The 24,747-nt window shown below is 48.6% G+C and overlaps 1 protein-coding gene and 1 pseudogene across 2 annotated transcripts in view; one reads left to right on the forward strand and one right to left on the reverse strand.

Moving 5' to 3' along the window:
* LOC115306462 (phospholipase A and acyltransferase 3-like) overlaps positions 1-24,513 on the forward strand; it is a 46,582-nt gene extending 22,069 nt beyond the window's left edge. For both annotated transcript variants that reach the window (XM_029956885.1, XM_029956884.1), the window contains exons 3-5: positions 8,329-8,431; positions 15,775-16,043; positions 24,250-24,513. In XM_029956885.1, the coding sequence (XP_029812745.1) occupies positions 8,329-8,431; positions 15,775-16,043; positions 24,250-24,351 (474 nt within the window). In that variant the 3' untranslated portion in view covers positions 24,352-24,513. The remainder of the gene's footprint in view (positions 1-8,328; positions 8,432-15,774; positions 16,044-24,249) is intronic.
* Positions 11,277-11,932, reverse strand: LOC115306019 (annotated as a pseudogene).
* Positions 24,514-24,747: the final 234 nt, after the last annotated feature.

The following is a 24,747-nucleotide window of genomic DNA, read 5'->3' on the forward strand; positions in this document are numbered from 1 at the left end:
GTTATAGCCTATTGTTAACTTGGTTTCCATATAACACCCAGGGCTCATCCCCACAAGTGCCCTCCTCCATGCCCATCACCCCCCTTCCCCTCTCCCCCACCCCCATGAGCCCTCAGTTTGTTCTCAGCATTTAAGAGTCTTTCACGGTTTGCTTCCATCCTTCACCCCAACTATTTTTTCCCCTGCCCCTCCCCCATGATCCTCTGTTAAGTTTCTCCTGTTCCACATATGAGTGAAAACACATGGTATCTGTCCTTCTCCACCTGACTTACTTCACTTAGCATGACACCCTCGAGGTCCATCCACAAATGACCATATTTCATTCTTTCTCATTGCCATGTAGTACTCCATTGTATATATAAACCACATCTTCTTGATCCATTCATCAGGTGATGGACATTCAGGCTCTTTCCATGATTTGGCTGTTGTTCAAAATGCTGCTGTGAATATTGGGGTACACGTGCCCCTATGCATCAGCACTCCTGTATCCCTTGGGTCGATCCCTAGCAGTGTTATTGCTAGGTCAACTATCTATTGATAGTTTTTTGAGGAACCTCCACACTGTTTTCCAGAGTGGCTGTACCAGTTTACATTCCCACCAACCGTGTAGGAGGGTGCCCGTCTCTCCACACCCTCGTCAGCATCTTGATTTGTTCATTTTAGCCACTCTGACTGGAGTGAGGTGGTATCTCAGTGTGGTTTTGATTTGTGTTTCCCTGATGATGAGTGATGTTGAGCATCGTTTCATGTGCCTGTTGGCCATCTGGATGTCCTGTTTGGAGAAGTGTCTGTTTATGTCTTCTGCCCATTTCTTCACTGGATTATTTGTGGTTTGGCTGTGGAGTTTGATGAGTTCCTAGTTTGGTGATTTTAGATACTAGCTCTTATCTAATATGTCATTTGCAACTATCTTTTCCTGTTCTGTCGGTTCCCAACTAGTTTCCTTGATTGTTTCCTTTGCAGCGCAGAAGCTTTTTATCTTGATGAGGTCCCAATAGTGCATTTTTGCTCTTGATTCCCTTGCCTTTGGGGATGTGTCGAGTAGGAAATTGCTGTCGTTGAGGTCAAGGAGGTTGTTTCCTGCTTTCTCCTCTAGGGTTTTGTCGGTTTCCTGTCTCACATTCAGCTCCTTCATCCATTTTGAGTTAATTTTTGTGTATGGTGTAAGAAAGTGGTCTAGTTTCATTTTTCTGCATGTTACTGTCCAGTTCTCCCAGCACCACCTGCTAAAGAGGCAGTCTTTTTTCCATCGGATACTCTTTCCTGCTTTGTCAAAGATTAATTGGCCGTACACTTGTGGGCCCAGTTCTGGGTTCTCTATTCTATTCCATTGGTCTATGTGTCTGTTTTTGTGCCAATACCATACTGTCTTGATGATGACAGCTTTGTAGTAGAGGCTAAAGTCTGGGATTGTGATGCTTCCCATTTTGGTTTTCTTCTTCAATATTACTTTGGCTATTCGGGGTCTTTTGTGGTTCCATACAAATTGTAGGATAGTTTGTTCTAGCTTTGAGAAGAATGCCGGTGCAATTTTTATTGGGATTATATTGAATGTGTAGATTGTTTTGGGTAGTAATGACATTTTAACAATATTTATTCCTCCAACCCAAGAGCATGGAATGTTTTTCCATTTCTTTGTGTCTTCTTCAATTTCCTTCATAAGTTTTCTATAGTTTTCATCATACAGATCTTTTATATCTTTGGTTGGGTTTACTACTAGGTATTTTATGGTTTTTTGTGCAATTGTGAACGGGATCAGTTTCTTGATTTCTCTTTCTTTTGCTTCATTATTGGTGTATAAAAATGCAACCAATTTCTGTACATTGATTTTGTACCCTGCGACTTTGCTGAATTCATTGATCAGTTCTAGTAGGCTTCTGGTGGAGTCTATCAGGTTTTCCATGTAGAGTATCATGTCATCTGCGAAAAGTGAAAGTTTGGATTCCTCTTTGCCAATTCTGATGCCTTTTATTTCCTTTTGTTGTCTGATTGTGGATGCTAGGACTTCCAACACTATGTTAAACAACAGTGGTGAGAGTGGACACCCCTGTCATGTTCCTGATCTCAGGGGGAAAGCTCTCAGATTTTCCCCTTTGAGGATGATATTAGCTGTGGGATTTTCATAAATGACTTTTATGATGTTTAAGTAAGTTCCTTCTATTCTGACTTTCTTGAGGGTTTTTATTAAGAAAGGATGCTGTATTTTGTCAAGTGCTTTTTCTGCATCTATAGACAGCATCATATGGTTTTTATCTTTCCTTTTGTTAATGTGATGTATCACATTGATGGATTAGCGAATATTGAACCAGCCCTGTAGCCCAGGAATGAATCCCACTTGATCATGGTGGATAATTCTTTTTATATGCTGTTGAATTCGATTTGCAAGTATCTTGTGGAGGATTTTGCATCCATGTTCATCAAGGATATTGGCCTGTAGTTCCCTTTTTTTGCTGGGTCTCTGTCCGGTTTGGGAATTAAAGTGATGCTGGCTTCGTAGAATGAGTCTGGAAGTTTTCCTTCTATTTCCGTTTTTTGGAATAGCTTGAGAAGAATGGGTATTAACTCTGCTTTATTGTTTGGTAATATTCCCCAGGGAAGCCTTCTGGCCCAGGGCTGTTATTCATTGGGAGGCTTTTGATAACTGATTCAATTTCTTCACTAGTTATGGGTCTATTCAGATTTTCTATCTCTTCCCGTTTGAGTTTTGGTAGTACGTGTGTGTTTAGGAATTTGTCCATTTCTTCTAGGTTGTCCAATTCATTGGCATATAATTTTTCATAGTATTCTCTGATAATTGCTTGTATTTCTGAGGGATTTAGTGTAATAAATCCATTTTCATTCGTGATTTTGTCTGTTTGGGTGCTCTCTTTTCTTTGTGAGAAGCCTGACTAGAGGTTTATCAATTTTGTTTATTTTTTTCAAAAAACCACCTCTTGGTTTCATTGATCTGTTCAACTGTTTTTTCTGATTCTATATTATTTCTGCCCTGATCTTTATTATTTCTCTTCTTCTGCTGTGTTTGTTTTTTGAGAGAGAGAGAGAGAGAGAGAGAGAGAGAGAGAGAGAGAGAGAGAGAGAGATCCATCGGTCATGAGTGGGGGAGAGGCAGAGAGGGAGGTAGACACAGAATCCAAAGCAGGCTCCAGGCTCCAGGCTCCAAGCTGTCAGCAGCACTGAGCCTGTCATGGGGCTGGGACTCAAGGACCTTGAGATCATGACCTGAGCGAAAGCTGGACACTTAACCTGACTGAGCCACCCATGTGCCTTGCGGTAGCTCTCTTCCTGATGCTCCCTGTTGGCCACTTGTTCCTGGAGGAAGAACCACCTGGCAAACAAATCCCCCGGGAATGCAGATCAAGCTGAGCGAAGGAGACATCGCTATCAGTCCTTTTTTTAAAGTTTATTTATTTGTTTTGAGAGGGACAGAGACAGCATAAGTGGGGGAGGGACAGGGAGAGAGAGACCCCAAGCAGGCTCTGCACCACCAGTGCCAAGCCCAATGTGGGGCTTGAGCCCAAAAAGCCATGAGATCGTGACCTGAGGGGAAACCAAGAGTTGGACGCTCACCTGACTGAGCCACCCAGCCAACTTTTTCTGTAAAGCGTCAGATAGTGAACATTTTTATGGTTTGGAGGTCATATGGTCTCCATTGCAAGCCTCAACTCATCTGCTGTGGAGAGAGAGCAGCCCCAGACAGTATATAAATAAATGAGTGTGGCCGTGTGCCGATACAATTTTATGGACACTGACGTTTGAATTTCATACACTTTCTGTGTCACAGAACATTCTTCCTTTGACTTTCCCCCAGCCACTTAAAAAAAAACCATAAAAACCATTCTTGGTTTGTGTACAAAAATAAGCAGAGGCACAAATTTGGCACTGGGATTACAGTGCTCATACATCTAATTTTATACCACGGTTCCTTGGGTTCTTAGCTTGGATTCTGCTCAGTTGGCTTGTGTGTATCACAAGGTTATTATTTCTCTAGTTAGATTTTATGACAGAGGGTGAAGTCATTCATATTCTTAGTTCATGGCATCCTGTCCTCACTGGTGCCTGTAACCCCATCTCTTGGGGGTTTTTTGTTTTGGGTTCTTTGGGTCCCCATCCCTTACTCCATCTTCCCAAGGACTAGCATCCTGATGTATTTAACGTGTGTTCCTTAGTCCGTATGATTCTGTTCTTGTGGCTTTTTATTTTTTCAAAATGTTTGTTTGTTTGTTTAGAGAGATAGAGTGCCAGCAGGGGAAGGGCAGAGACAGAGAGAGGGAGAGAGAAAATCTGTGCTGTCATCACAGAGCCTTATGTGGGGCTTGAACCCATGAACTATGAGATCATGACCTGAGCTGAAACCAAGAGTTAAATGCTCAATGGACTGAGCCACCCAGGCACCCCTCTTGTTGGTTTTTTTTAAAATGATCTTTTCAGGAATGCTTCTCATAAGATGTGTCTTATTGGTTTGCGTGTGCGTATCTTTAATTTATAGAAGCAGTGTTGGGTTGCAGACCCTGTTCTCATTTTTCCACTTAGCTCTGTATCTAAAAGATGATCCTTGTTGCCATGTGAACATCAAGTCCTTGCACTACTTAGAAACTGGTGCGCAGGGCTCCACACGTGAGTCCACCGCCTTTCACTTCGCTTTTAAAAAGAAGTGCCCTTGAAGGCTATTAGTATTGACCTTGTGCATATTTGGAAATAGGCACCATTTACTCTTATGAGGGGTGGGCAATTTGATTGTGAGTTTTAATGTGTATTTGTTTGTTTATTTATTTATTTATTTTTTTGGACAGAGAGAGAGAGAGAGAGAGAGAGAGAGAGAGCGCAAGTGGGGGAGGAGCAGAGAGAGAGGGAGACAGAATCCAAAGCAGGCTCCAGGCTCTGAGCTGTCAGCACAGAGCCCGGTGCGGGGCTTGAACCCACGAGTGTTGAGATCATGACCTGAATCGAAGTCGGCCACATAACCGATTGAGCCACCCAGGTGCCCTGTGATTGCGTATTTTAAAAATCAAAACTTTTTCCCCTTAAAACTTTAGATATCCATTAACATTAATTCTTTTTATTTATTAAAAAAATTTTGAGGTTAAGGGTGCCTGGATGGCTCAGTCAGTTAAGCAGCTGGCTCTTGATTTTGGCTCAGGTCATGATCTCATGATTTGTGGGTTCCAGCTCTACCCTGGGCTCTGTGCTGACACTGTAGAGCCTGCTTAGGAGTCTCTCTCTCCCTTTTTCGCCGTTCTCTCCCGCTCTCTCCTGTTCGTGCTTTCTCTCTCAAAAATAAATAAATGGGTGCTTGGGTGGCTCAGTCGGTTAAGCATCTGACTTCGGCTCAGGTCGTGAACTCAGTTTGTGGGTTTGAGCCTCGTATTGGGCTCTGTGCTGACAGCTCAGAGCTTGGAGCCTGCTTCAGATTCTGTGGCCCCCTCCCTTTCTGCCCCTCCCCTGCCCTCGCTCTCTCTCAGTCTCTCAATAACAAATAAACATGAACAAAACCCATGAAAAATAATAAAATCTTTTAAAAATTGAGGTCTAATTGATCCTTTTTAGTATTCCTTCCTTTAAAAAAATTTAATTAATTTCTACTTATTTATTTTTGATAGAGAGAGGAAGGTGCAAGTGAGCAAGGGAGAGAGAGAGAGAGAGAGAGAGAGAGAGAGAGAGAGAGAGAGAGAGAGAGAGAGGTGGGCTCACCCGGGGCTCATCTTTTACCTGAAGTGGGGCCTGATGTGGGACTTAAACTCAAACTGTGAGATCACGACCTGAGCCAAGTCAGATGCTTAACGACTAAGCCACTCAGGCTCCCCCTTTCTTTTCTTTAATAATTTTAGTTTAAAGAAAAATTTGTTTCAGCAATGTCTACACCCAACGTGGGGCTCGAACTCACAACCCTGAATCAAGAGCCTCTCGCTCCACCAACGGAGCCACCCAGGCGTCCCTTTAGTGTTCGTTTCTAGGAGTTTTCGCCAACACAGCCGGCTGCATAGCTGTCAGCACTGTCCGGCACAGAACGCTGCGGAATGTTTGTTCCCCTCTCCTGCCCCTTTGTTTGCCCACTCCTCTCCCTACTCCTGGCCCCTGGCGATCACTATCGCTTTTCTGTCCTAGACTGACTGCTTTTCTGGAAGGAGACACCCCGGGATACTACCTTACGCTGCGTTGGGGTCTGGCTCCTTTTACTGAGCACCAGGCATTTGCCCTCCGTTATCTCTTGATGTTTACGGTTAGAAGGTTTGAATTTATTTGTAGATGTCTTTGTCATGGCGATAAAAAAAAAATTTTTTTTCAGGCATCTTTCTATGTGTAGACCTCCTTTCGCTGGTCTTTGTCGGGACCTCAGGGAGCTCCTTGGGTCCGTAGGCTCACTGACTGCTCATCACCTGACATCTTATTCCTGATGTTCAGACGATCTCGTGTTGCAGTTGGTGGACTTCCTGAGCGCTGGGTCCCTGCCTCGTCTTGATGGTCTTGCTTACTCATGGAGACCTCCAGTTAAATTCTCTTTTGGGGATTTCTGAAGATCCCCTAATTCTTGCCAAACAATACATTTTTTTCTCTTTTATTCTGGAACACAAGTGGAATTCATAAATTGCAACCATTGTCCATTGTTCTGAAATAGGTTCTCGGTAGGGTCTGGGTGCCTCCTTTTTGGCGGACTCTTTATAGTTATGGTAGAAGAGAACATGGCTTCCCTATCATGTTCTGGGAAAAGATTTTTTATGTATTACTTATTTGAAGATTTAATGTTTGTATAAATAGGAATGAACTTGCCGCTGACCTTGCTTCCTGGGTCTTGTGGAGTTGTGACTGGCTAGTCCCACTACCCTTTGTTTTTATCCCAAGGGAGGCCACGCAGGGGTGAGTCCTCCCCATCGCATCCTTGATGGGCTCTCTGTCAGGTCCATGGTGCTTGGCGGTGGAATGTGGGCGAACCCCTGTGGGTCTGCCCACCAAGGGCAAGCAGGCCAGAGCCCCCTCCCCAGAGTCTTCCCTCGCTGAAGACTAAAGGGATGGTTTTCTTGCTCATTAAAGAGATTTAAGATTGGCTTGGACCGGAGAGGCGTGTCATCCCTGATTCTGGTCCAGATCAAATGCTCCCACCCCCAGCGCTTAGCAGAGGGTCTGTTGCTGGCCCCTCCCAATGCTAATGCCAAGTGATCTCGGACCTCTCTGAAGTTTCCACCGGCTCCGCCCCATGCGCCCCAACAGGGTAGGGGTCCGAGTGGCATTTCCCCGGCACATATGTACACGCTCACCCCTCCACGCACTCCTTGTGAGTCAATAAGAAGTATGGTTTTGGTCTTTGTCCCCAGTTCCTGGCACGGGGCTTCCAAAACCCTCATCATTTCCTGAGTGACAGGAGAAGGTGAAGGGTCTTTCATTATTCTCAACAAGCCCCTTTCATCCGCACTGGAATTTCTGCTCATGAGATGATGAGGGTTCAGAGCTAATTAGAGGGCTGGAAATTTCAGCCCCACCTCCGACCTCCTGGGAGGGGAGAGAGGCTGGAGGGTGAGATTGTCACCAAGGGCCCATGAATGAATCAGTCATCGTGTGTAACTAACACGGCCTCCGTGAGAACCCTAACCTAAGGGGTTCGGAAGGCTTCTGGGTGGGTGACCACAGGGCGGTGCTGGGAGGGTGGGTGCACCCGGACAGTGGCCTGCGCCCCACATACCCTCCCCGTGCTGTGCGTCTCTGCCATCTGGCCGTTCCTGAGTTGCTTTCTTTATAACAAACTGGTAATCTAGATAAGAGAATGGTTCCTGAGTGCTGTGAGCTATTCTAGCAAATTATAGAACCTGAGGAGGGGGTTGTGGGAACCCCTGATTTATAGCTGGCTCGTCATAAGCACAGGTGACACCCAGGACTTGTGACCAGCAGCTGAAGTGGGGTGTGAGGGGCAGCCTTGTGGGTGTGAGCCCTTCACCCATGGGGCGGTGCTAAGTCTGGGCAGTGAGTGTCAGAATCGAGGTAAACTGTCCACTTCCACTGAGGAGTGAATTGCTTGGTGTGGAAAAACCACATCTCTGGTGTTAGAAGTGTTGGTGTGAGTGTAGTGTGCGGGGGAAAGGAGTTTCCTTTATTCATATACTCACGTTCACACACACGCACACACACACATGCACACACACGCAGCCACTCATCCCTGAGATGAGCAGCTGGGAGGACATGACTGCCAGAGACATAGCAATTCTCGGTCAGGCCCGGGGCCAGGTTGTGGAGTGACACCCTCCCAATTTGACAGCCTGTGACAAGGGACCCCGGCCTTTGCCACCCGGTTCCAAGCTCTCACTTGTACCACCTCTAACAGCCCTGTTCTTGATTTTGCAGCCGGAGCCCAAAGTTGGAGACCTGATTGAGATTTTCCGCCCTTTCTACAGACACTGGGCCATCTATGTTGGCGACGGATACGTGGTCCACCTGGCGCCCCCAAGTAAGGGCACCGAGGGCCCCCGGGGCTGGGGCTGGGAGTGGAGGGAGATGGGGCAGCTGTGGGTAACAGGTGACCCCAGCTGGCTCTTTGATCCCCACCTGGTGGTTGGTTCCTGAGGACTGCAAGGAGGCCAGCTGGTGTGAGGCAATGGTTTTCAAACTCTGTTCCTTGGAACCCTGAGGGTTCCCTATAGGAATGGAGGTGGGCTTCCAAGGTGGCGGCTCTGCTTTTACGTTTTTTTGGTTTTTGTTTTTTGTTTCAGAGAGAGAGAATGTGAGCAAGGCAGAGGGAGGGAAGGAGGGAAGGAGGAAGGGAGAGAGGGAAGGGGGAAGGGAGAGAGAGAGAGAGAGAGAGAGAGAGAGAGAGAGAGAGAGAGAGAATCCCAAATAGGCTCTAAGCTTAGTGCAGAGCCTGACATAGGGCTCAATCTCACAACCCTGGGATCATGACCTGAGCTGAAATCAAGAGTTTGGATGCTCAACTGATTGAGCCACCCAGGTGCCCCCTGCTTTTATGGTTTTAAATACTATAGATTTTTATCAAACATGTTCAACTTTCTCTCTTTTTTTTTTTTTTTAAAGAGAGGGTGCAAGTGAGTGAGGGCGGAGAGAGAGAGGGTGAGTGAGAATCCCACCAGGGGCAGAGAGATAGAGATAGAGAGTAATGGAGAAGCAGGGCTTACCAAAAGCAGGGCTCTTGTTCACCTGATGCAGGACTTGAACTCACGAACCATGAGATCATGACCTGAGCCGAAGTCAGACGCTTGACTGACTGAGCCACCCAAGCACCCAAAACACATTCAGCTCCTAAGTGTGAAGTTCCCTGAGAGAACACGGGCTTTCGGGTGGCAGGTGTGGTGCTGAATCTAGTTTCTGCTCTCCAGTCTTGGTTTCCTTATCTGTGAACTTCACCAGGAGAATCCTAAGAATTTCCATCACTTTTCTTACACTTTTTTTTTTAACTTAAACTGAAGTATAACATAAATATAGTAAAGTGCACAACTATAGGAAAGTATATAGTCAGTGAATTAAAAAAAAATGTCCATCCGTGTGACAGTGACCCAGTTGAAGATCTAGAACGTTTCCACTACCCTAAGAGGCTCCCTCTCATCACCGCCCACCTCCACCCCCAGAGACGATTGCTATTCTAGCTTCTCTTGCCCTAAATCAGTTTGCCTGTTCTGGACCTTCATGTCGAGGAGCCCCATAGTCTGCCTTCCTTTGTGTCTGGCTTCTTTCCTTGGGCCCATGAAGGTCATTGACTTGTGACCATTGGGCCCAGGAGTTCTTTCTCATGGCTGTGTGTTTCCTGTTACGTGAATACACCTTGGTCTGCCCTCCACTCGCCCGCTGATGGACACCGAGTTGGTTCCAGCCGTCGGCTGCTGTGAATACAGTTGCTGTGGACGATCTTGGATGTGTCTTTTGACTGCCCATCCTCCTTCCTCTAACTAATGGCCTCACCCTGTAATTACAGAGAAATCTGGAGTAACCGGAGTATGTGTCATCTTCCCCAAACCCCCAAGACCTGCGCCCATATCATCTGCCTTTTCTTCTGCTAAAATGCAAAAAGTGCCCCCGTCCTGATGTTTAAAAGGCCAGCCTCTGCGTGTGGGTCCTAGACCCCCTCTCTTTTGTGAGCACTTTGCTCCTCAAATTCCTCACCTCCTATAGTGTCACGGACCCCTTCTCTACTAGGTTATTCCAAATGGCGTAGAAACCACTGTAATAGCTCCTGTTGACGAAACAAACAACCCCCCCCCCCATGTCTTCTCTGGATAACTCCCTGTAGAGCGAATCGTCTACCACGGCCGTCAGTGCTTCTTCACTTGCCAGTCCCTCTTCGGTTCTTTCCACCGGACTATCTCTCTGTTTAGCACGCCCCTAAGGTAGCACTTAGCCAAGCTACTGAAAGACCTTCCACATCTTGACAAAGCTAAAGGTCGATTTTCTGGTCAAAACTTACTAGGCTTCTCTGCAGGGAGCGACCTCTCTCTGATCTTCACCCAGCACCCGTCTTTCTTCTCCCTCATTGGGCCCTCCTTTCTTGGTCCCTGTGTGTGCGCTCCTCATCCAGTCCCGTATCCCTCATCCTTAATCTCCCCAGGTGACCTCCTCGGACCCCAGGCTTCCAACACTTTCTATTGGTGGATGTTTCCTAAGCCCATACCCTCAGCTTAGGCCTCCCACTCAGCTTCAGACTCATAGAGCCTCTTGAACACTTGGCCTCTCTACCTGGGTGTCCAGTTGGCACATTGAACTTGACGTGCCCTGAAAGGCTCCAGTGGATGACCCTATCCAACTGTTCGAGCCAAAAATCTAGGTGTCATCCTCAATCCTTTCCACCCCACATCCGATCCACCAGGAAATCTGGTTGCCTTTGTCTAAAAGACCCCAGGTCTGACCGTTTCTCACCATCTCTGCTGTCGTGCCCTGGCATAAGCTACCGTGCTCTCATCAGAAGCTTCCGGCTCGTCTCTCTTGTGGTCCGTCCCTCCTTCCCTGGGCAGCCAGCATGATCATTCTAAAGTATAAATCTGATTATGTTACTTCTCTCCTTAAGATTCTTCCCCCTTCTCTGTTCAAGTTTAAGAGAAACAACAAAAGAGCAAAAGGGATGCCCCACTATTTCACACATCAGTTGGCCTACTGCCTAGCACGGCTCAGGCCATGTTCTCCCGAGGGAGAAGGGCTGGTCTGTCCAGCCCCTGCAGGAAGGGCCTGTCCTACCCCACATCACATCTGCACCAAATCTAAAGTCTTGTGTTTTAAGCATGACAATAGGACAAAAGAAGTTTTGTTTTCATGGCCACCCACTGCAGCCCGGCCCTAAAATGACCCAGCACTCACCTCTGCTTAGAGAACTATTCTTTGCTCTTCTGGACAACAGGCTTGGGGGTATCGCTGCCTGGCTCCCCCCCACCCGACCTCCCCCCCCAGGCTTGTCAGTAAACCGGAAGCCCTGAGCTAGTCTCGGAGTCTCATCCACAGAGTGGCCGACAGGGAGGTCATTCCCATGATCTGCCCAAGGATTCTTCATCATCAATGATAAAGAGGCCCCTGAATGAGATGCCTTCATCAGCCTTGAAGACTCCATTGTCCTGAGCGATGGTCTGCTAGGGGTGTGACACCCGGGTAATGTTAGCGGGTCCCAGTCCTGGTATGTGGATCCGTGCCAGGTGACAGAAACGAGAGTCTACTGAAACACCCATCACTCACAGTCGAGTTTCTTACATTCTCCTGTCCTGTCACTGGAAGCAAAGATCTCCATGGGGGATGCAAAGGTGAACTCAAGAGGGTAGAAGAAGAACACAGCATATTTTCCTTATTTTCCTTTAAAGTCAGAGAGGCTGAGACCCTTGAACTGATCATCTGGCATAATGGCTGTGGCTTTGAACTTGGGGGCAGGGTGCCCAGTTTTGGCATTTCCTGAAGAGATCTTGCTATCTGCAACTAACCACTCTCGAGCGCCAGAGCCCGCCCCATCACCTCCCCCTGTCATGGCACCCTAAGTTGAGTTGGGCAGGTCCCTGGTGAGGGGATGAGGCAGAGGTGACAACCAGGGTGTGGGAGAGCTTCTCACCAGCTCTGAGAACAGAACACGCCAAAAACCAGTCAGGAAGAAGATGATCCTTAAAATCTTTTTTGTTTTTAAATGTTTATTTTTGAGAGAGAGCAAGAGAGGGTGTGTGCATGAGCAGGGGAGGGACACAAAGTGAGAGAGAGAGAGAGAGAGAGGGAGTGAGAGAGAGGGAGAGAGAGAGAGAGAGAGAGAGAGAGAGAGAGAGAGAGAGAGACAAAGGATCTGAAGCAGGCTCTGCCCTGACAGCAGAGAGTCTAATGTAGGGCTTAAACTCACCTGAGCTGAAGTCAGATGCTTAACTGACTGAGCCACCCAGTCACCCCAATATTTTTGATTGACTTTTCCACCACACATAGAATAAGCCTCAAAGTCTATACTGTGGCCCATGAGGTCTGGTGTGGCCTGGCCTCTGCTTGCCTCTCTGCCCCTCATCTTTCTTCCCTCTCCTCCTGGGTTCCTAGATTTCAGCCCCACTGGCCTCCCTGCACCCCTGGAGCATGCCACGCTCTTCCTCCCGGGGGCCCCTGTCCTTGCTCTTCCTTCCTGGATCTCAGCACAGCTGCCTCGCCCCCATCATTCCAGGCTCCACTCGACGCCCACTCCCTGGGGTGGCCCTGCCCTTCCCGAGCCTCCCCTGGTCATCATCTCCTGTAATATTTCACCTGATCTAATCCAGAGCATTTTCACTACCTGGAAGTACCTGATTTTGTGTCTTTGCTCATTACTGGGGTGAGTCTTCTCACTAGAATGTGAGCCACTTGAGGGCAGGTGCTCTGTCCAGTTCCAGCCACTCTCTCCAGCACCTTGGACAAGGCCCGACCCACAGTTGCAGGGTTGACTGACTGCTCGGTGGATGTGCCTGGTGGACACGAGGCAGGGGAGGGCAGGGCAGAGATCCTGGGGACAGGTGTGTGTCACGGATCATTGGGTGGGTGATGTTCCTTAATGGGAAAAGTTGCTTCCACACGCATCTTCTCATGAGAGCTACACAGGAATCTTGCCAGACAGGTCAGGACTGACCTTGTGCTACTTAGAAGATGGTAGAAACTAAAGTTGTAAGGAAGCATGGGGGCACAACTCTAGTGATGGTGACAGCTGACACTTGCTGGGCACTCTTCCGATGCCAGCCACTGGAGAAGGCATGTTACGTGGTCAGGTCAGAATCCTTAATCCTTGCAGCCCCCTGCGGTACAGTAGGCACAGGGAGGGCTGTTACCATCTGTTCTACAAGGAATTGGGGACTCTGAGAAGTTACGCACCTTGCCCAAGTTCACACAGCAGAAAGAGGTAGAGGTGGGACTTGAACTCTGGCTGTCTGACTCTCAACTCTGGGCCTTTGACCATGATGCTATACTGCCCAGGCTCCCTACTGTCAGCACAGAGCCCGATGCAGGGTTTGATCCCGTGCACCATGAGATCATGACCTGAGCCAAAATTAAGAGTCAGACGCTCAACTGACTGAGCTGCCCAGGTGCCCCACTTCATTAATATTTTCTTTAATAGACTAACTTTAAAAACAGAAATAATGCTTTGAAAGGGGTTTTAAATTACGATGTGTGCTTGGGTATCGATTTTGGTGTGTATTTGGGGACTCCCACTGTGATGCCTCAGCGAGATTAAGTGACAGGTTGGGAGCACTCAGTGATAGAGCCAGAATGTCACACCGCCAGCCAGGGCCCTGTTGTACCACCCACCAGAGAGGTACCCAGAGTGTGAAGTTAAGGAAGCCTCACTCTTAGGGACTGACTCTACTTGCCTGGCCCCGAGAGTTGGAACCTCCTCAAGTTCTGTGGTGTAAGCGCCCTGCTCGCCTGACCCCAGGCTCATGAAACTTACCTTATTTACCGCAATGGCTCCTCAAACACCTCCCGCCCTATTGGGAGCCAGTCTGAACTCCCCTGGTTTTCTGAAATCTCAGGATTCTACTCAGGGCAGGCGGGTTTAGTCCTCTTTGGAAAGCCAAGCAGCGCAGGACCTGGAATCTGATCAGCCCCATTGCTTGTTGCTGTCACACAGTGTCACAAGTGGAAGGCAGTTCCTGCCCAGCCTACCAGGCTGTGGCCCCTGCCGGGAAGAGCCCTGGAGATCCGATCCCAGCAGGGCCACAGAGGCTCTATGAGGGAGAGTGGGTCTCTCTGGGGTCCACCGCTTTGCTGTGCACCCACTTTTGTTTTTGTTTATTTACTTTTGAGAGACAAAGAGAGGCAGAGCATGAATGGGGGAGGGGCAGAGAGAGAGGGAGACACAGAACCTGAAGCAGGCTCCAGGCTCTGAGCTGTCAGCACGGAGCCCGATGTGGGGCTCGAACTCTTGGACCACGAGATCATGACCTGAGCCAAAGTTGGACGCTTAACTGACTGACTGAGCCACCCAGGCAGCCACCAGACCCACTTTTTCGGCCATCATGTTCAAAGCATGCTCGCATTGTGTAGGTTAGCCGCCTTGGGGGAGATGGCCAGTCTCTGTGCTGACATCAGCCTCCCCTCCCCACCGTCCTGGTCCTAGACTCCCTTTCTTTGAGGTAGCTCTTTAAAATTTTTTAATGTTTATTTATTTATGAGAGAGAAAGAGACAGAACACGAGTGAGAAAGGGACAGAGAGAGAGGGAGACAGAATCTGAAGCAGATTCCAGGCTCTGAGCTGTCAGCACAGAGGCCAACGTGGGGCTCGAACCCACGGACTGCGAGATCATGACCTGAGCCGAAGTTGGACACTTAACTGACTGAGCCACTGAGAGGTGCCTCTATTTTTTTTAATCGAAGTATGGTTGACACACGATGTTACATTAGCTGCAGGTGCGCAGTGAAGGGACAAGTCTGCGCTGCTGTGCTCACCGCAAGTGTAGAAGCCATCGCCCATACAAGTCTACTATGATATCACTAATTCCACTCTCTGTGCTGTGCCTTTTGTCCCCATGACCTACCCCGTAACTGGAGGCTTGTACCTCTCACTCCCGTTCCCCCTTCCCCTCTGACCACCACTGTTTCATTCTCTGTCTTATGGGTCTGTTTCCGCTTTTGGTTTATTTCTTTAGTCATTTGTTTTGTCTTTTAGATTCCACATATAAGTGAAATTACACGGTCCTCATCTTTTCCTGTCTGACTCCTTCCACTTCGCATGATACCCTCAAGCTCCACCCATGTTGTTGCAAACAGCAAGATTTCATTCTTTTCTTTTCTTTTCTTTTTTTTTTTTTTTTGTGGCTGAGGAATATTCCACAGGCAGTTTACTTCCCGGAGGCCTGGTTGTCCCTTCTGGTCCCTCAGCCTCGGCCAGGGCCATGCCAGTGCGCCCACTGGGCTTCCTGGACAACGCGCCCCGGAGCGCTGCTCCCAGAAGCCTGGGGACTACAGGTTCACCTTTCCTGCAGTAATCAGCTATGTATTTGTCCCGGCAGTGTGTCCTCTGAACTCACAGAAGGGTCATACTCCATTCCCCTAGAGAGATGGGTGCGCTAGCGACCCATGTTTGCAAAGCCAAGAGGGCCACTGAGGAACGGCAGGGTGTAGAAGGTCAGCTTCTCTGGGTCAAAAAAAAATCACAACAAATCCTGAAACTTGCCTACTCCCCACTTCAGATAAGGAAACCAGGGCCCAGAGACCACAGGGGCCTTCTCCAAAGCCACACAGCAGGTGTCTGGCCCTGCTTCCTGTTCCTCTCTACTTCTGGTCGTGCTCTTGTGGGTGGAGCCCAGGGCCCGTGGCCAGACCGATGGGCCTGCCCAGGACCGATGCCTCTGTCTGCTCTTTGCGAATCCTCAGGTGAAGTTGCGGGAGCTGGTGCGGCCAGCATCATGTCCACCCTGGCCGAGAAGGCCGTGGTGAAGAAGGAACTGCTGGACGATGTGGTCGGGAGAGACCGGTACCGGGTCAACAACAAACACGATGACAAGTACTCGCCGCTGCCTCCCAGCAAAATCGTCCAGCGGGCGGAGGAGCTGGTGGGGCAGGAGCTGCCCTATTCGCTGCCCTGTGAGAACTGCGAGCACTTCGTGAACGAGCTGCGCTACGGGGTCGCCCGCAGTGACCAGGTGCGTCCTCGGCCCGTGTCCCCGTCCCCAGGGGCCGGCTGTTCCCTCAGCTGACAGTGGCTGGGCGTCAGGCACAAAGAAGAGAAAACATTAGAGGCGGCAATCCCTGGCCTCACGACGTCACACTCGGGGTGGGGACGAGGGCGGGGAGGCGGCACCGCAGACCAGTGCGGGGTGTGCGCTGTGGCCCCGGATGTGAGCCGCAGCCTCGGTGGAATCCTGTGTTTTGAATAACACTGTTCTTCTCCTCCTCCTCCTCCTCCTCCTCCTCCTCCTCCTCCTTCTTTAAGTTTATTTATTTATTTTGAGAGAGGGGAACGCGAGTGAGGGAGGGGCAGGGAGCTTGAGAGGGAGAATCCCAAGCAGGCTCCATGCTGACTGTCCAGAGCCTGACGCGGGGCTTGAACTCAGGAATAGTGAGATCGTGACCTGAGCCGAAGTGGTGTGCACAACCGACTGGGCCACCCAGGCGCCCCCAACACTGTTCTTTTATCCACTTAGAACTTGGGTAGGAGTGGGAAAAAAAATCACATAGGAATTTTCTTTTTCCCAGAAATAATTCTGGGGCTTCACGCAGAGGAGCTGTGTCGCCTAAGCAGCTGATTTTCTAGCGTCTAATAGAATTTCAATTTGTCCACTTAAAAAAACCAACAAGGCAGATTTCTTTGCACTTCTGATGTGGGACAGTTGTTTTCTGTTTCATGCTATTCGGCTTGAAGACCTCTGTCTCACGCTGTGTGGCCCTTTTCGTGATCAGAGCTCCTGTCGTTGAGCGCGGAGCCTGGGCTCACCCAGCAGCCCCGCGGCTGGGAAATCCCGGTGGTGCCCTAGTGCTGACTCTTTCCCCGGCTTGATCCCCGACTCGCCTACCCTGCCTAAAATGTGCACTATCAGCACTAACTAGAGACACTTTTCTTGCACGGGATGATACTCTTTGGTGCTGCACAGAGCATGCTCACAGTGAGGCCATTGTGGTTTTCCTTGATAAAGTACCTTTTGTCTGAAGCAGCTGCCTCAGCATTTACCCTCAGTCTATGAGGTTCTATGGAGAACTGGGGGATGTGCTGTGCCTCCTGCCTGAACGGCAAACTGTTTCTCCCACCCGGACAAATCCGTTGAGCAGGGAAAACGCTGGGGACAAGTGCAGGTTCGTGCAGGCTCCCTAACAGAAGCACAGCTGTCACAAAGCCATGCCTGAGCTGCTCTAGGTGGAAGGCTAAAACCTGCAGTCAAACGTCAGGGCATTAGCCTCATCCGGACTCTGGCATTATGCCTTCTGGCTGCTGGGAACGGCAGCTCTGGGCACCACACTCGTGATGTAAGTGACACAGGTGTATTTCCTGACACCACACGCAGCTGTGTTGGCCCAGTATATGGTCCCTGGAGCGCCAAGATCTATATGTCTTTTTTATTTTATGTTTTTATTTATTATTGAGACAGAAACAGAGCATGGGTGGGGAGAGGCAGAGAGAGAAGGAGACACAGACTCGGAAGCAGGCTCCAGGCTCTGAGGTGTCAGCACAGAGCCTGATATGGGGCTCAAACCCACGAACTGTGAGATCATGACCTGAGCTGAAGTTGGATGCTTAACCAACTGAGCCAGCCACCCATGCACCCCAAGATCTATATATCTTTAACCATCGAAGACCTCCAAGTTCTTCTCTACAGGGGTTATGTGGGGTTCTGGGAGCCACAGGACACAATCCAGGCTGCCTCTGGGTGTAGGTAGCAAGGGCAGTGTTGACTGTATATAGTTTTGGGTATCAGGTTCATATTTTCATCCTCTTTATGCCTGAGATTTTTGGTACGTTGTCGTCACTGGACATCTTGATGTAAAAATGGGGATTAGGAATCTGTGTCTTTGCCGTCCTCGGTTCTGCTTAAACACCTGGCTTGGTTCGTGGGTGAGATTTCTCGGTCCCCGTGCGTGATACGCTTTCATGCCTTCATTGGGAAAAAGTACAGTTTTGTGGATTTGGGGCATTGTGCCTTCATTGGGGACAATGGCTGTGAGCTGAAGCGGGCGTTGGCTCTCCCTTCACTTTGTCTCTGGAGCCGGTGCCCCCAGAGCGCCTGGAGAGTGCTGGAAATAGAGAGGCTGAACTTTCTCTCGCGGTTTCTTGCTGACTTGAATTGTTGCCACTGAGTTTTGTTACCTTCAGTATTGCTGCTGCACCTGACAAAACATGAAGGGCGGAACGGCAGCTGTGAGGACACTGTGGCTCCGAGGCTGGGAAAGAAGCTGGGCAAGGGCCATTGGATACCCCGGCTTTGCAGCCAGAGTGTACATTAGGGCAACTGACTTTTGTATTGGGGATGGTTTTTTTAATGTTTATTTATTTTGAGAGAGAGAGAGAGCAGGGAAAGAGAGAATCCCAAGCAGGCTCTGCACTGACAGTGCGGGGTTCCAACCCAGGAACCATGAGATCATGATCTGAGCAGGAACCAAGAGATGGATGTTCAACCAAATGAGCCCCCAGGCGCCCCCTGGGGGTGTTTGCTCAGCCTCCTCACCACTCACTAATAGAGGTTTTTGATTGACACCGAAACTGAGGCTCTTGGTGCCTTTGGAGCTCTTGTGGCTACTATTTTTCACTCGGCGGCAGACTGTCCGGTTCTCCAACTGTACAAGGAGAGTGCTGTGCGCAGCAAATGCACTTGAACCCTGAGATAGGAGAAGAGCCAGCAACCCAGATCTAATTCCTGAAAGCTCATTGGAGGCAGACACAGTCCTGATGTCTGGAACACCAATAGCAAAAGCTGAGTACACTCTTAGGCACTTGAGACAAACCAGGTTGAAGATCAGAGGTGAGGGGCGCCTGGGTGGCTCAGTCGGTTAAGCGTCAGGTCATGATCTCATGGTTTGTGGGTTCGAGCCCCGCGTCAGGCTCTGTGCTGACAGCTAGCTCCGAGCCTGGAGCCTGTCTTTGGATTCTGTGTCTCCCTCTCTCTCTGACCTTCCCCTGCTCATGCTTGTCTCCCTCTGTCTCTCGAAAATAAATAAAAAAACATAAAAAAAAAAAGATCAGAGGTAAGGGGATTGTTTCCAACAAAGTGATGGATCTGAGTTCCGTGTGTGTGTGTGTGTGTGTGTGTGTGTGCACATGTGCGTATGCGTGAGCTCTCAGTGGCCCCATCACAAAGCCAGACTATCACAACAGCAATGCGTTGATCGAATGCTTTGGTTGGATCTGTGTCACACACAGTTGTCTGTGTGATGCGTCAGCGACGTTTTCCCATGGCTCTTGGCTCGCATGTCACGTGTGTCTTCCTGAAACGTCTGCAGCCTTTGCCCCACCTACGGGACGGCTTCCGCATCGGCTTCCTGCCTCCCAAGGCTTCTAGACATGGCGTTGGCATTTGAAGGGGGTGAGGAAAGGTTTGGGCCTCAGGTTTCCGGCTAACGATGCTTGCCTCTATTGCTTTGTCTTTCGTTGTTGCTGTTGTTTTCTGGAAGTCTTCGAAATTTAATTTTTAATCTTTCAAAGTAACTCATGCATACAATTTGGAAAGACAACCAGGGCTCAGGGTGCCCTGCCCCACACCTCTCTACGCCTCCCCCTCCCATCCGGCAGCCACTCTTCCTTGAGTTTGGCATTTACCTATTTCTGAATTTCTTGTTTTATTTATTTATTTTTGAGAGAGAGAGAGAGAGAGAGAGAGAGAGAGAGAGCATGAGTCAGGGAGGGGCAGAGAGAGAGGGAGACAGAATCTGAAGCAGGCTCCAGGCTCCAAGCTGTCAGCACAGGGCTGGATGTGGGACTTGAACTCACCAACCACGAGATCATGAGCTGAGCCACAAGTCAGACAGTTAACCCACTGAGCCACCTGGGAGCCCTTATTTCTGAATTTCTAAACAACATATATGTACTACCATATTTTTATTCGAAAAGACAGACATGCTCCTTTGACTTCTTGTATGCTCAGTGAACCTTTTAAGCCATCATCCCCTCCCCTCCCCCATTCCCTCAGTATAATTTCATATCCTATGTTTTTATTAAATTAATAGTCAGTGTTTGTTTTATGCCCATGTAAATTTTACTTGCACCTGAGTGTTGTGATGTATTATGAATTTCCTTTGGGAAGGGAGGGGTCCCTTTTTAAAAAAATTATTTACAGACTTTTAAAAATTAAGTTTATTTATTTTGAGAGAGAGAGATAGAGTGAGTGGGGGAAGGTCAGAGAGAGAGGGAGAGAGAGACTCCCAAGCAGGCTCTATGTCACAGCGTGGATCCTGACGTGGGTCTCGAACTTGGGAACTGTGAGATCATGACCTGAGCAGGCACCAGGAGTTGGACGCTTAACCAGCTGAGCCACCCAGGTGCCCCAGGGTTTCCTTTCTTCTTGAAGATAACAACTATTTCCTTTCATTGCTTAGTTTTCCTCATACCTGTTGTCAGTTCTCCCCACACTGTCTGATTAGCTCTCAGTACAGTTTTCCAGAAGGGAAATTGTGCCAAGTACTCTATCAGTTCCAGGATGTTCTCTTTGGACACATCCATCCCTCAGAGGGCCATTCTGCCATCAGTCCTGTTTGGCTCTTGGCTGACCGCATGGTTTTACACCAGGACTTCTCTTTGCTATCTTTCCTGAGGTTCCCTTTGCTTTTGCTCTTGGATTGAATTCTGTGATCTCTTCATTTCTTATTTCTCTGACTTTCTCTTAACTTAGGTCGATCACGTCCCTCAGAAGTTGCTTTAGGTTTGAAAGATAGTACGTGGAAACACGGGGATGCCAGGCTCTCGAGTCGCACTGTTCTCATGGGACAGGTTCCTGTATAAACTTCCTGTGGCTGTTGTAACAAATTACCACGGATTCAGTAGCTGAAACCAACCCAGAGGTACTGCCTTTCCGTTCTGGAGGTCAGAAGTCCGAAAATGGTTTCACTGGGCTAAAATCAGGGTGCCAGCAGGGCTGCGTTCTTTCCCGGAGATTCTAGGAAAGAATCTGTGTTCTTGCCTTTTCTGGCTTCTAGAGCCTTCCCTCCTTGGCTTGAAGCCCATCCTCCATCTTCAGAATCAGCAATTGTTGGTTGAGCCTTTCTCACACTGTATGACACGGACTCTTCTGAGTCTCTCTTCCACCTTCTAAGGAACTTTGTGATTATACTTTGGAGCCCACATGGGTAATCCAGGATTATCTCCCCGTTTTAGGGTAAATTGATCAGTGACCTAATTCCATCTGCAACTTAGTTCTCCTTTGCCATGTAGCACAATATACTTCCAGGTCCCTGGAATCAGGACATAGACGTCTTCGGGGGGTCACATTTCTGCCCCCGGTTACTCTCTACAGCTGGCCCAAAGTTGGTGTCCTTGGGGTCTCCCCTCCCCATAATTCGGGAGAAATTCTCTCTTATCCAGATTTGTACCCGAGTGCCCCCTCTTCTGTAGCTCATGTCTTCTTTCGTGGTTTCCTCCCTCGTTCTGGTGGAAATTTCTTCAGCAGCTTCTTGAAAAAGGATATATGGAAGGTACATTTTTGAAAACCCTGTATATCTGATTTATTTTTTATTTTACCCTTGCACTTGATTCGATAGTTTGGATACAGAACTCTAGGTTAGAAATTGTTTTACTGTGGAATTTTGGAGGCAGTGTTCCATTGCTCTTCTTGCTTCCAGCATTGCTTTGGAGACATCTGGAGTTATCCCAGTTCCTGATCTTTCCTCTGTTTCCTGTTTTTCTCCCCTGTTGTAGCATTTGTAGTATCTTTTCTTTACCCAGTTTTCGTAAAAAAAATTTTTTTTAATATTGAGAGAGAGAGAGAGATCACAGGGAAGAGGGGCAGAGGGAGACGGAGAGAGAATTCTAAGCAGGCTCCATGCTCAGGATGGAGCCCGAGGTAGAGCTTGACGCCATGACCTTGGAATCATGACCTGAGCTGAAATCAAGAGTCAGACGCTCAATTGACTGAGCCACCCAGGCACTTCTCTTTACCCAATTTTGTAAAATTTCACAGTAATATGCATTGGTGTGGATCTATGTTTATCCATCAAGCTGGCTCTCAGAACACCATTTCCATCTGAAAACATGCATCTCTAAGTCCTACTTAATTTTCATGAATTATTTCATTCTTGATCCTCCTCTGTGTTTCCTGTATTGTCTCTTCCTGGAACGTCTGTTATTCAGATATTGGCCTCCCCAGATTATTCCCTATTGTTTTCTTTGGCTTCTGTTTTCTTTCTCTTCATCGTTTTGCCTTTTTTTTTTCCCCTGAGAAACTCCCTCAACTTTATCTTTTCAAACGTTCTATTGAGTCTGTCATTTCCATTGTGCTTTCGAAGAATTGTTTTTATTCTCTCATTATTCTATTATTTTTTATACCATTGTGTCTTATTTATTGTATGCAATATGTCCTCTGATTCTCTAGTGATAATTTTTAGAAAGATGTTTTCTTTCCTTGATATGGTTTCTGGGCGCCTAGGTGGCTCATTTGGGTAAGCGTCCGACTCTTGATTTCAACTTGGGTCATGATCTCGTGGTTTGTGGGTTCGAGCCTTACATCAGGCTCCATGCTGACAGTGAGGAGCCTGCCTGGTATTCTCTCTTTCCTTCTCTTTCTCTGTCCTTCCCCTGCCCTCTTTCTCTTAAAGTAAATAAACTTAACAAAATAAACCTAATTATTTAAAAAATTAGGTATGGTTTCTGTTTTCCTAGATTGTTTTTTGTTGGTTTTGCTGGCTCCTGTTTCAGAGTCTTCTTCAGATGTCTGGCATTTTGGTCATGACTCAGGGTGGGGGGTTTCCTGCTGAATGGAAAGCCTGAGTGAACTGAGAAGGGACAGTGGCTTCCTGACTTTGAGTTTCACTTCTGGGTGACATTGGTGGACAGCTGGTTGGGGAATCTTCCATATTAGTACCATTTGTTTCTATCTGGGCTGGTCAGGTTCCCCAGGAAAGTTTTCCTGACTCCTGTGTGGTGGGTCAAGTTCTGGGAGTGGAGAGGGGCAGGAGGGCCAGGAGTCTCCCCTTTAGCGTATTTATGGTCTCTCTATCCCTTGTTTTTGGCATGATATCCACATTCTTCTGTGTGGATTCCAGATTTCCAGAAGGCCCCCAAGTCTTCTGTTTCACCCTCTGCAGGGAATAAACTTTCAGACTCCTGCAGTGGCGAGAGAGGGGTCCGGGGACCTAGCTGCAGTGCCCTCTCTCCTGTTTCAGGAGGTATTTGGCGTTGCCAATAGGTGACCTTTTCCGAGGATCCTGTTGCATAATTCGGGTTGATCCTCAATTTTCCCCCTGCCGCCTTAGAACGTAGAGTTCCATGGGTCCCCTGTAGAACTACGCCTCAAACATGTGCCTCCCTTTACTCTTGGTTAAGGGTCAGGAGGGAGTGAAATTTGACACATGTTCACTTTTTACCCTGAAATCTACTCTGACTTTTGCAAAACTTTTCTTCCCCTTAGTACAAGCAGTACAAGTCTGTAGGTTTTTTTTTTTAACATTTATTTATGTATTTATGTATTTATGTATTTATTTATTTTGAGAGACAGAGAGGGACAGATCATGAGCAGGGGAGGGGCAGAGAGAGAGGGATACGCAGAATCAGAAGCAAGCTCCAGGCTCTGAGCTGTCAGCACAGAGCCTGTCACGGGGCTTGAGCCCATGAACTGTGAGATCATGACCTGAGCCAAAGTTGGACGCTCAACTGACTGAGCCCCCCGGGGGCCCCGAGCACTTCTAATAAAGCATCACATTGCTGCTGCTCGTGGTTGGGGGTTTATATAAGAACTCGTAGAGAGCATCTCTGGTCCTGGCAGCACCAGGCATGGGAGGGGGTTGGGCAGCCAGTCACAGGACAAGGGAGACAGGCAAGGTCCTTGCTCTCATGAAGGTCAAGGTTGGCATACTGACCATTCAATACCAGTTCCTGCCCCACTTTGCACTGGCTTCCAGGGCTCCCCGGTGGCTAGCCAGGATCACAGCCACCTGGGCATCACCACCCTGTGAAGGTTTATGTGCTTCAAATACCCACAGAGAGAATCGAGTCACCCTTAGGCCCAAGTACATTCCTGGCCAGCTGGCTCCACCCATCCGTTCTTTCCCCATCCAGCCCTCTTCCCCCCATTTCTCTGCCAATATCTGTTGCCTCCTGAGTTTGTCAAGTGGGCCAAGGGGCGTGTGAGTCTCCCCGAGCAGAGCCTTCTGTTGAATGTACAGCCTGTACTCGGATTCCCGACACGGTCTGACCTCCCCTCCGCTCTCTTGCAGGTCAGAGATGCCTTCATGATGGCCGGCGTCACGGGCCTGGGCATGGCCGCCCTGGGCCTCATTGGAGTCATGTTCTCCAGAAACAAGCGGCAGAAGCAATAAGAAGGGACTGTCCCGGCAGCAGTGACTTTTGTACATTTAGGGGGCCTTGTAATTGGCCAGGTTTCGGTTTGCGGATTTCATGCTGTTTGATGATAAGGCTTATTTTTGCAGGATAAAATAAAGCCCAGTAAGGGAGGTCTTTACTGGGGAAATGCAGCAAGAGTTGCCTGGTGTGCCTTGTGCCTTGGACCCTCTGGTGGTTTTCACCCCCTGTCTCTTTGCCGGCTGCCAACAGGCCAGCCCCAGAGATCTCAAGTAACGGGCATTTCGGGTTGTGAGGAGCCAGGGAGATGGGCAGATGGACCTGACCGATCTGCAGGAACAGGACCCTTGGCCTAGAACTAGACCCAGGACGGCTTCTTCCAGAACCTAGCAGCTGGCGTCTGGGGATGGTCA

Source organism: Suricata suricatta, chromosome 11 (genome assembly GCF_006229205.1).
Source record: "Suricata suricatta isolate VVHF042 chromosome 11, meerkat_22Aug2017_6uvM2_HiC, whole genome shotgun sequence".
Taxonomy (NCBI): domain Eukaryota; kingdom Metazoa; phylum Chordata; class Mammalia; order Carnivora; family Herpestidae; genus Suricata; species Suricata suricatta.